The sequence below is a fragment of the Spermophilus citellus genome (genome assembly GCF_964194105.1).
Source record: "Spermophilus citellus genome assembly, chromosome: 8".
Taxonomy (NCBI): domain Eukaryota; kingdom Metazoa; phylum Chordata; class Mammalia; order Rodentia; family Sciuridae; genus Spermophilus; species Spermophilus citellus.
Window position 1 is genome coordinate 4,142,183 of NC_138189.1, and position 12,544 is coordinate 4,154,726.

Consider the following 12,544-nt stretch of genomic DNA (forward strand, 5'->3'; position numbering starts at 1 on the left):
CCTCAGCAATAGTTGTTTCTGCAGGGTTCGTGCACATATGCCGTACATACGACAGCCTGTTTTTGGGTTGAATCTGGTGTACCTTTTGCATTCTCTTTGGCTCTCTCTGAGCATTCTCTCGGAGTGGCACTTTTCCAAATAACTTCCATCCCGAGTCATTTTGTTTGTCAAGTCGTGCATTTTGTTTTCTAGCAAGCAAATTCCTATAGGAAGAAAATAAAAGGGTTAAGGAACGTCTGGGTATTTAAAGAGACATTAGGACAGCCAAATGATTCTGATTTAAAAAAAAAAAAAAAGTCAAGTTTTACGGGAGAGGGATAATGTGGTGAGCCACATACTTTTTAACTCATCAGACAGAACTATGAAGCAAGAGAAAGTCCTGAAACCAGCAATGAACGTTTTGTTATTTAACTGTTATCTGTGTATATTCTACAGTTTGGAGTAGGGAAACATGTTATATGAACTGAATTAAAACCCTGGCTCAACCATTCATTAGCTATGTGACACTGGACCTATACATTAGCCTCTCTTAACCCCAATTTCTTATGTTTAACAAAGGGACACCAACCCATGATCAACAAGGCTGTTGTATGAATTGGAATTTGAGGTGCACAGTGTTTCTAAGAATAGCAGCTGCTTTAGTACTTAGCCTCTAGCTCAGTTCAGTTCTCTGCAAGGTTAATCTGTATTTATCTACTTACAGAGTTGTCAAGTGTCATAAAAGGAAAGGCACTCATGTGATGGTCATGTCTTCTCTCCCAAGAACAGCAAACAAAAGCCCCCAAAACCACAACTCCCAACTGGTAGTCCACACAAACCATGTTTTGGAATGCACTGTATTGGTATAGTTATTAAAACAAACATTTCAAAGCATCACTAGAAAGCATAGGGTAATCCTGCAGCACTTGGCTGTATGAGAAACATGAGCCCTAACAGAAACAGCAGCCAGCTTAAAGGGGACCCTATTGACTGATTCTGGAACAGTTATCATCAAAATAATGAGAATATGGATTAGAACCCATTAAAATAGAAATCCATGGCCCAGAGAGATATAAGTAAATAAACACATAAACAACAGGGGACTCTTAGAAGGCCCTAACCACATGCTAGTAATCACTAGTGGGGTCAGGAAGTGAGCAATTGGTGCTGAACTGGTGGTCAAAGATGGATGAGGAATGGGATCTTTACACAGCTTGAAACACCTACAAATTATGAGTTACAAAAGTAAAAACCATTCTTGTTACACTGGAGAACCTGGGGACACCACCTTAGCCAAGTGCTCACAGCTGACATCACCAATATGAGGACTTGGACCTGATCTGGTGCTATGAGGCCACCTGACATGCCAGCACACAGCAACCAAGGGTGTGCCCCAGGCCCACCAATCCACACTAAGGGCCTCTAGGTAAAAACGAAATCTACACTCCAACAACACTTATCATGAGTGACAGAGGACTGTTCCAGATCAGAGGCAGACCACAGAGACGCAACAAATGCAAACTGTGATCCTGAGCTACATGCTGAGCCATGAGAAGAGAAAAGACTAATTGTGTTTGAAAACTGCCTTGGATTAATGCTAACTTTCCTGATTTGATACCTATACTGTGATTATATAAGAGAATCATCTTGTTCCTAGGCAATGGATTGATATATTTAGGAGTAAAGGGATATAATATCTTCAATTTACTCTTCTAAGGAAGGGTTCAGGAAAAAATACGCATATATGAGAGAGAACTGATGGCACCCAAATGGGACACAGATAAACAGTTGGTAAATTTGGATGAAGGTCATCGTGTCATTTTTTTTTCTGGCAACTTTTCATTAAATTTGAAATTATATCAAAATAAAACTACAAAAACTTTCACAAAAGAAAACAAGGGATTTCATCATTTTCTTTCTTGCATTTCTGCTGTGGTTATAATGGAACCCATGTCAGAAATGCTTTCATTGTCCAAGACAATTTCTATTCATATTTATAAGAAATCAACTTTGAGTCAGGAGAGCCATTCCCTTTAATATCTGATTTTGCCATCAGTAGGGGACTTAAGCAATTAAACCAGGTAACAATCCCAGGCACCCAGAAGATACTAAGGACGTGGCAGCAGGAACTTGAGTTCACAAGGTTTGCATCTTGCTGAAAAAGAGCTGCATGTCTCTGGGGAGCCAGCTGGCTGGCATGGGGAGGAAGGATAGGGAAACAGAATGCTCTCAGGAGGGAAGGCTCAGAAGCAAAGAGGCGCAGAGCCTCAGAGGGTCTAGGGAATGGATTGGACACCTACACAGAAGCAACTGGGTACGAGTGTGTGATAAGGGGAAGCCTGAGTGACTGGCTCCCAGATTTTTGTGATTTGGGAGACTAAGCACAAAAGGTGCTCCTCACCAAGACAACAGGGGCCAGCAGGACAGGGGCAGACACCAGAGTACCCTCAGTGCTACCCAAGTCTGCATGACAGTGGTACAGACAAACACATCAAAACTCAAAGCTAACACTCACACAACAGACCATGACTTTTGACAGATTTTTTAAATTTTAAAAGTGTCTTGAATATATTATCTTTTGTAGATAAGAGGTTGAAAACCCCAAAACAAGTCCCTACAAATAAAAAAGAAGCTGCAATCAGGGGCTTTGAACAGGCCAGCAGGTATGGGAAGCCTGAGCCTGGCTCAGCTGGCAGCTGAATCCAGGCAAGGTCTGCTTATCACAGAAGCAAAGTTCACTCCCAAACAGGCACAGTGAGAGCACACCAAAGGGCACCAAGCTAGATGGTACGGAACCCATTCATTTGGACCCTCTGGCCCTCTAACCTGTGCTGTCCTCCCGATGGGGTCTGGAAGCTCCCCACACACATGGAACTATTCCTCCCTTCCTGAGCTGTGTGACCCAATGAGTCAGCCTACCCCTCAGCCTTGAACACTAGGACATGCAGCAGTCACACCTGACTGACAACTGCCATGGGACCAGGGCTGCTGGAATTAAACTTCCTCTTCTCACAAAGTCACCAGAAGTCCTCATGCTTGTTCAGCCCAGCTCCCAGTGCTATCTCCAGAGCACTCACTACTTTATTCTGTATCTGCAGGGTAGGCTCTGTCCACCCCCTCCTCTCCTCACCAGGAGGGCAGGGGTGGGCAATCACTCCACACTCCCAGAGCCTTATCCAGCATGGAGTAGGTGCTCAATGCATATTTGCTGGCAAGTAAAGCAGCCCAATGCATGTCTGTAGGGAGGCAAATCTGACACAAAGGCATCCATACAGAGCTGCTGCGCTCAGGGGAAGCAGACTCTAGCCAGGGTAGGGTCTCTACAAGAGAAGGGGCAATGGAAGGTGGGGTCTCAGAGCATGGGGTGGGAGAAGAGCAGCACCCTATCAAGTCCTTGAGAAAGACAGGGAGCTGGGGACAACCTACAGGGGAGATGAGTGCCTGCCATGGAGGAAGCGCCTGAGGATACTTCCAAAAAAGCCCCACAGAAAAACAGACTCCCTTGTTTCCCATCCCCAGTGCAGGGCCCTTCAGCTGAAGAATAAACCCCTTTGTCAGAAGGAGGAAAAGCACTCTATTGGCAGCATTAGGGAGAGGCAGCTGTTAACCTCCAGGCAGTTTCTGACCCAAGAGAGATCCAGAACACTTTCAGAGGCCAGTTCACCTGCAGCTGCCTGAGCCAGCCCCCAGTGCAAACAGTGCTGTACCTATGTTCCCTGCCTTCAACCATCACCCTTGCACAGGGACACAGGGCAACCTTAGATTTTAGATTTCTGCACACCCATGCATATCTGTTAACCTGGTGCATGTCATCCCTCCCCCACACTGCACAGGTGGCCCAGTGCCAAGCTATCTCACCTCACCACTCACTTCCACCCACATGCCCACTCCAATCTTCCTCCAGCTGCAGCAGGCAGGTGTGTAAGGCTGCAGGCAATTTCCACAGACCACCACCAACAATGCCTCCTTCTGAAAGGCAGGAAGCTCCTCTGTAAGCCCTGAGGAGGGGCGGTGCCCTCACAACCATCCAACAGGCCTCATTCCTGCCATATTTCCCAGGGGCCTTAACTACACCTAATGACTCAAAAGACATCCTCAGGTCCCAGGCACCATCTACTGAGAGTCACCTTTTGAAAGCACAAATGGATCACCTATGCTGTGTCTTCAGGTCCCTCCACAGACTTGCACCTGTTTTTTTGGCATGCGGACTGGCCCCATCCCCTTCAGCTCCTGCCACCTGCCCATGAGGCCCCTCAGAGGCTGTTCCCTCAGCTGTTATGCACTCCCCAAAAAAGGAGACATGAGGATTAAATGAGGTGAAGAGTCCAGGGTTCAGCCCAGTCACACACTTAGCTTCCAGAGCAAAGCTGCCCCTTCACCAGGCATTTCTCCACTGGGGAACAGGGACTGTCCTCACACCACCCCCTTAAGCTAAACCAGCACTCTGCCCCTCCCCACAATGGCACAGAGAGATCTGAGGAGAGGGATCTGGTTTACAAAAATGGGGAGCTCCCAGGAAAGGGGACAGGGTGTGGCCTCACTGGGATCTGTGCAAAATGCTAGTCAGTGGCATTTAAAATCTTATTGAAGCAGCCTCCGCTTCTAAAAGATGCTGGGGGGCTGTCCCCAATAAAGCCATGCCAATATGAAGGAGGAGTCTAATTCAACAGGCTGGAGGAGGCATGGGTCCCATTGGAGCAGGAAAAAGGAGTGAAAGTTTCACTGTGGTATTTATTCCATGGCTTAGAAAGTGATCATCTCACCTCAACAGGTTCCAACTCAGAAGGAGACTTGGATACCAACAACAAAATCATATTAAAAATAGTGGTGCAGCCGGGCACAGTGGTACACGCCTGTAATCCTAGCTGCTCAAGAGGTTGAGATAGGAGAATCAAGAGTTCAAAGCCAGCCTTGACGCTAAGTAACTCAGTGAGACCCTGTCTCTAAATAAAATACAAAATAGGGCTGGGGATATGTCTCAGTAGCCGAGTGCCCCTGAATTCAATCCCCAGTACCCTCTGCTCAAAAAAAAAAAAAAAAAAAAAAAAAAAAAAAAAAAAAAAAAAAAAAAAAAAAAAAACGTGGTGTGAGCTGGAGACTTAGATTAATAGCAAAGCACTAGCCTAGCAGATACAGGCCCTGGGTCAATCCTTGACTCTGAGGGGAAGAGGGTGTGGCGATTTCTGCCATACAGTTCTTCTGTGAAGCCAGAAAGCAACTCACAAGTGCATGAGCACAGGATGTCATCAGAATTAGGAGCAAGGTGAGTCACTGACACATTTACCTAGGACCTGCAGGATGCTAGCAAGAACAGCCAGGTATAGCCAGGTATGTGAGTACACAAACACTGACCTCCTCAGCCTCTCTCATTCCCTGAATTACCAGGCTCTTTACAGCCCCAGGTCTGTTGGGGCACCCTGCTAGGCAAGAAGTAGGCAAAAGATCACCATACGCAAAGAGGCAAGGAGGGCTGGGGGAGAGAGGCAAGTGGGGACAAGACTCCAAACCTACAGAGAGTCAACACCCCTATGGACAGAGGGACTGCACCTATGCTGTGCAACAGAGAGTCACTGTGCTCACTGGGTTCCTGACATGCATAAGCACACTGTTGAAGTATGCTGGCTACATGCAATAAAATATTTTTAAAGTGTCATAAAAAGAAAACCCAAGAATTCACAACACAGACATATGCAGCTTTAAGAAGGATTGGGGACATTTTTGGGGGGAAAATGTTGGGGACCTACATTTTGTCATAGGACAAAAGCAAGCCAGGCATGGTGGCACACATCTGTAGTAACAGCAACTCCTGAGGTGGGGTCAGGATGATTGCAAGTTCAAAGCCAGCCTCAGCAACTTAGTGAGGCCCTAAGTAACTTAAGGAGTCCCTAGCTCAAATTTAAAAAAAAAAAAAAAATCATTGGCAATATAGCTCAGAGGTAAAGCACCCCTGGGTTAAATCCCTGGTACCAAAAAAAAAAAAAAAAAAAAAAGACATTTGGTGCCTGCCTGTAATCCCAGCAGCTCGGGAGGCTGAGACAGAAGGATCATGAGTTCAAAGCCAGCCTCAGCAACAGTGAGGTACTGTCTCTAAAAAAAATACAAAATAGGGCTGGGGATGTGGCTCAATGGTTGAGTGCCCTCGAGTTCAATCCCCAGTACCAAAAAAAAAAAAAAAAAAAAAGAAAGAAAGAAAAAAAAGCAAGGTATGAGACAGTAGGGAGTAGGCCACGCAGTATAGGAAGCTGACACTCACTCTTCCAGGACAGGTTACTAGGTGGTGAAACACAAGCTTCCACCATAAATTTTGTTGTAATCTTTAAATTTTGAACCATGAAAATATATTACCTCTTTTTAGGTGGGCACAGCAGAGAACACCTCTATCCCAGTAACCTGATTTTTTTTTTTTTTTTTTTTTTGGTACCAGGGATTGAACTCAGGAGCACTCAATCACTGAGCCACATCCCCAGCACCCCCAACCTTTTTTTTTTTTTGTATTTTATTTAGAGACAGGGTCTCACCGAGTTGCTTATTAGCACCTCGCCATTGCCGAAGCTGGCTTTGAACTCGGGATTCTCCTGTCTCAGCCTCCCAAGCCGCTGGGATTACAGGAGTGTGCCACCATGCCTGGCCCCGGCAACTTTTAATGCTTTCCTGGGATGCCCTCAGACTTCAGTCTTCTCTTTCCTCTCCCCACCAAGACTGGACACCCCTCCTCTTGGTTTTCAAGGTCTCCCCACCCCGTGAGGAGGCTGAGGCAAGAGGATTACAAGTTCAAGGCCAGCCTCAGCGACTCGGGGAGATCCCAAGAAACTTAGCAAGATCCTGTCTCAAAAAATAAAAGGGGCTACACATGTGGATCAGTGGTTAAGTGCCCCTAGGTTCAAATCCCAGTACCAAAAAAGAAAAAAAAAGAAAATATATAAACTCTTTTTGAAAGTTCATAAAAAATCTTTGCAAAACTAGGTATTTCTGCCACTAGAAAATGAAACACTTTTGTACCACTCCCACTCCCATCCTTCAGATCAGAAAGACTTCATCAAACCCAATAAAGTACCTGATGTTTCTGCACACATGGCAATGCACCTTGCAGGGTACAGGCAGCTGCTGCAGGCATGGTGCACAGTGCTGGGACAGGCAAAAAGCTAGAGAGAAGATGAGACCACTCAGTGATGCTCCACTGGCACCAAGAGTGAAAGCCTCTGGCAGAGAGAGTGAGAATGAGCTTACTCACCTGCACTGGTGTGACCTCTATAAGTCCAATCACTGTGCTCAAGCACAATTAATTAATGCAATCTTGAGGCAATTACACAGAAGGCAATTTCGAGGACCTCCGCATCCACTTCTTGCCCCTCCTTCATGGTCTGCACTCACTCCACAGCTCTTTGCTGAGCACTGCCTGCTCTATGCTTCCTAGAGGCCAAACCTCTCCTCAGACTGAAAGTAGCAGGACCACAGCCTTCACACTGAGCCTAGAGGATGGCTAGGCAAGGACCAAAGGCAAGGCGTTCAGCACAGCAGAATCAAGCAGGCCCAAGAGCTTCTGAAGGCAGGCAGAAGTGCATCTGCATCCTGGCTCTACCACTGGTAGCCATTTCTTCTGAGCCTCACTTCCCTCTCCCATTTTTGAGCATAGCCAACAAGGCTAGGAAAGTATCCAGTGCCTACTGCAGGGCCTTGTGCCCAGCACATTCAACTCAGTTCCACACCCACTCAGTGAGTGTCCATGGTGTCCAAGGTCCAGACCATAAAACAGGTGAGTTAGAAAGGCCATCAGCCTCAAGGAGCCCACTAACAAACTCTCTACTGACTTAGGGGTGGGGAGAACCAAGAAGAGGTGTGTTCAGTCTTGGTGGGGAGAGGAAAGAGAAGGCTGAAGGTTGAGGGCATCCCAGCAAAGAGTGTTCAGCAATGTGTGTGCGTGCTGGTGGGCACCACTTATTATCACCTTACTCCATCACCTACCTCCTGGAGCCACTGAGATCAAGATGCTCAAAGGCATCCTACCCAGACTCAGCCACCAATATGAAGAAGCAAGCCTGCTGGAAAGGTGGCTGCGGGGCAACTACGGGCCTGGCTCTCACTGCAAGCCCCTCAGCAAGTAGCAATCTCTCTCAACCAGACCTGCACCAGGCCTTGTGTTCATTTACTGGTGGGACACAGGATGCAGTCAGCAGCTTCTGCCCCAGAAAACTCAGAACCTGGGAGCAGAATTAGATGGCCCAAGTTACAGGGCTGGGTCAGACTTAGGCAGAGGTGCAGGCTTGACATCCACAAGAGGGTTGAAGCATCCCAACAGGAGGACAATGAAACCAGCCCATAAAAAGTCAGCACCCTTGACTTTCTAAGACCAAAACTATACAGCGAGTTCCCCTCCCTGGAATGCAGCAAAGACTGCCCCATCACCAGCCCAAAAGTCCTCCCCGCTGCAGTGGTCAAGGAGACCAGAAGGCAAAAGAAGGTGAGCCCTGAGCCACTGCACAAAGAGGAGGAGTTAGGGCACAGCCTTAGGAGCAGGGAGACGAAGGACCTCTGCATAGCATGAAGGTGCCACATTATGCCAGCAAGTGTCACCTTCATTTGTTCAGACATTTATTGACCTACATGTAGTTGTTATTTGCTAAACTACACTGACCTTGTCAGGCACTGTTCTAGTCATAGAGAACTATGGCATTTACTGTAAACATCACCCACAGCTTCTGTGTGTAGCTGGTGATGGCCACACAGGTAAATTCCCAAGGCCACCCACCCGGGACACAAACACAGGCCCTTCAGGTCTCCCTAGACAAGTGTCAGTGGGCAAACAGAGTCTGCTCCACTGGACATAGCCCACAAACTTCTCAGTTTCCTCCCTTGGTGAATAGAGTGGCTGGCCACCACCCTCAGGGGGACATCGGCAGCATGGATGATAGTGCAGGCAAACACATTCACTCCTTTCCACCCTCAACTTCTAAGGAAGAGCAGAGCTCTGGCAGCAGCAGGAAGGGGACATAGGAGAATGGTTAACTGCAACAAGGACGAAGTGGCCAGAAGCAACCCACTTGCTGTCCACAGTCTTCCTGTGGCTGTCTTCATTCCTGCATCACCGGCTTCTAGCAAATCGAGGAGTGAGGCAGAACTAGCCTTCCTGGTGCAAAGGCCCCCAAACCTGAACCTGGCCACACCCACAGTGTCCTAAATCAGGCAGCTCAGTCTGCATCAGAAAAGCCACAAGCAGGGAGATGACTGTATCACCACATTTGGCAAAGAAGTAAAGGGTGGGGGGCTACACAGAGACCAGCTACCATGATAGTTCTGCTCCTTCACAGAGCAGCACCCCTGAACAAGCAACTATAGTCTCCAGGCTCCGTATTCTTCAGTTATGAGTGGAGCTAACACTACCTTCTTCCTAAGCCCTCAAGAGACCCATGTGGGATAATGTGTAAGTCACCCCAACACTCTTTATTAAAAAGAGTTCAGTGCAGCTATGGCAAGTGCACAGGGCCATCAGAAGAGGGGACAAACTAGGAACCTGGATCATGTCTTCCCAGTGTTCTTCAGTGTGAATTATTTATAGAACACTTTTTTAAATCCACAAGTTAGACATTATGATTGCTGTATGTATATAGGCGACTGTATGATCAATGTGATTCTGTAATCTGTACAATCAGAAAAATGAGAAATTATACCCCAATTGATTCAAATGAATGAATTGCCAAGATCATTGTAATGTCATGTGTAGCTAATAAAAAAAAATCCACAAGTTATAGGGGAAAAAAAGAAAACACCTGAGTTTCTGGATTCTCAGTCCACACCAGGTCTATATTCCCGCAGAAAAGCAAGCCTGAGATGCGCAGCAGCCTGCGGCTCTGATCTGTAGTAGTCCCCAACCCCTGTGCTTCAGTACATGTGCAACTTCAATACCTCTATCATCTGTTTGAAGAAGCTGATCCAAGTGTCCTTGATGCTTATACAACTTCAAAAAAAAATTTAGGCCTGGGGCTGTGGCTCAGCGGTAGCGCACTAGCCTAGCATGTATGAGGCACTGGGTTCGATTCTCAGCACCCATATAAATAAATAAAGGTTTATCAACAACTAAAAAAAAAAAAATTAAATGAAGAAAGAAAAAAATTTAATTATGGTCACAAAATTAGGAACAAGTGAGGGGTCCTGAAAGCTAAGCGTCACTAATACTATCTCAGACCCAGTCCTGTGTCTGGTGTGTGAAACCTAGGCATCAGAGGCTGATGCTGCATGCTCACAGGGGACGAAGCTACAGCAGGACTCAGCGCCAAGTCCCACTTCTGTCCTTAGACCAGGAACTGTAAAGCCAAAGCAGCAAAGCCCTTTACTTCTTAGGCACTGTCCCCCACTGACTTAACCTTGGGAAAGTTACTGACGTCAAAAGAAGGGAACTTTCAGGAGTCATTTGCGACACTTGCTGACTACAAAACACTATGCAGGGCTGCATGTGGGTCCCTGCCACATGGTTTTAGAGCTTGCCCTGGAGAGGCGCTCTCACTGACAGCAGTGACAGTTCCACCTTGTCTGATTTCCACCAGATCAAACAGCGCCTGGGGCTGAACACTGTCTCTTCACTCACTGCATCTGGTACCTAGAACAGGTCCTGGCACACAGAGCATTCAAGTGTATATTCATCAGAGTTACCTGATAACTTCTGTGGTACATTGAAAATAGAGGGAGCGAGATCCAAAGAGGGTGAGGAGACCCACTCAGAGACACCCAGCTTAGCCACACAGAACCAAAAGTCAGAATAAAGCATCAGAGGCCACCGCCTGGCACTGCAAGTAGAGGACAGATTAACTGGTAGGACGCCATCCTCCACACCCAGTAGAGCAGGTTCCACTGACCGTGGACACTGATCAGAGGCTTCTCAAAGCTCCTCTGAGTCTACACAATAAATCTCAAAGTCCTCCTTCAAGACACTCCACACCTGAGCTCCATTTGTAATTCAGTAATTTCTTGGGGCTTCTTGCTCATTCCCTGCTTCATCTCACTAACAAAGACTGTGAGCAACTTCTGGTCCAATGCAATCAGAAACAAGCGGGACAGTGCGGCAGTTGGTTGCCACCATTGTGAGTTACATTAACCTGTTACAGGTACCACGACCTGAACTCAACACTTCTCCCAACAGCCTTATAAGAAAGGCATCGCGTGCAGTCACCACTGAATATGCAGGAGGAGGTTAAGAAATGCTCTGTTGTCCGGGGACAGAGATCTTGGGCTCATCAGGGTGGAGAAGGCAAATGTACAAAGAAGCCCACTAAAGCCTGGTCACTAGGCCCATCCCACCCTCAGACGCTGACTCGCACCACATGTGTTGACACTGGCCTCTGACTGTTAAGAATGCGAGGAAAAAAGGCCACCCACGTCAACTATGAGAGACATGCCACACAAAGCAGCACTCCCTTGTGATAAAAACCCACCTGTTCCACAGGAGAGGGGGACCACACTGAGGCTCCATTACTGTGTTATAAGCATCAGCTACACGTGGGCAAGCTCCCAACAAACAGCAAACCTTCACAGGACAGCACCTGTTTTAAACTGAAGGCTACCTGAGGAACACCTCTGCCTGATAAAGGACAGTGAGCTGAACCATACCAAAGCCTCCACACTCTGGACAGACCCTGCTGCTGCTGTCTCCAGTTACAAAAGCATGAAAGGCAAGGCAACAGCCACCAACCTGTCCATGAACAGGAGCACAGGGGAGACGGCCATGGTGTCTACTGTGACCACACAGCTTGGGGGGCCAACTGCAGAAGCACTGACCCTCTTGTCACCACATTCCTGGCAAGCTGCAGCCACAGTCCCAGAGACACACCGAGGGGGCCCTTCCTGCTTCCTCCTCCAGGTCTGGAAGGTGAATGCACAGGATGGAGCAGACAGGCTGGAAAGGCAGGGGAGGGGAGAGGTGGGTGGGGAGGCTAGCTCCTTGTGAGTCACAAGCAGGGCGGGGTAGAGGGTGGGGCAGCAAAGTCTGCAAGCCTGGGTTTCTGGGCTGGGCCACAGCTCAGCACTGCCATGGAGTTCTGACAGGGCAGATTAACTGTCACAAAACACACTGGCTCTTCAGACCTGGACACAAACAGAATGGCATGAGGCACCAACTATGCAATGCTCACTGAGCACATGCCACATGCAAGACACTGTGCTTTTTGCACAAGCAATCAGACACCCAAGTAGGTCACAGATACAGCTCAAGAGTCGCTGTCCAAGTGCCCGTGAGAGCCTTTCATCCAGGGACCCAAGGATTTTCCCTCATCTGTAGCTTCAAATACTGCTTTTAAAAAGCAAAACAAACCCATATCTAACTAACAACCTTCAACAAGAGGGACCTGCTTCCACCTGAAGCCAACATCATTCAGTCATGAAACAATCATCAGCCCTGGAAAAATAACCCTCCTCCACCTGCCAGGCCAGGTCTTCCTTCTCTCCTTCTCTCTCTCTCCTTCTCTCCTTCTCTCTCCTCTCTCTCTCTCTCTCTCTCTCTCTCTCTCTCTCTCTCTCTCTCTCTCTCTCTCTCTCTCTTTCTTTCTTTTTCCTGATTTTACTATCTATCTATGGTTCC

The 12,544-nt window shown here is 47.5% G+C and overlaps 1 protein-coding gene across 8 annotated transcripts in view; it reads right to left on the minus strand.

Moving 5' to 3' along the window:
• Positions 1-12,544, minus strand: part of TBC1D14 (TBC1 domain family member 14) — a 99,194-nt gene that overhangs the window by 52,778 nt on the left and 33,872 nt on the right. For 6 of the 8 annotated variants that reach the window (XM_081304221.1, XM_081304225.1, XM_081304226.1 and 3 more), the window contains one exon: positions 83-203. The exons of the other annotated variants lie outside the window; for them this stretch is intronic. In XM_081304221.1, coding sequence (XP_081160347.1) covers positions 83-203 — 121 coding nt within the window. The remainder of the gene's footprint in view (positions 1-82; positions 204-12,544) is intronic. 8 annotated transcript variants of the gene reach the window in all.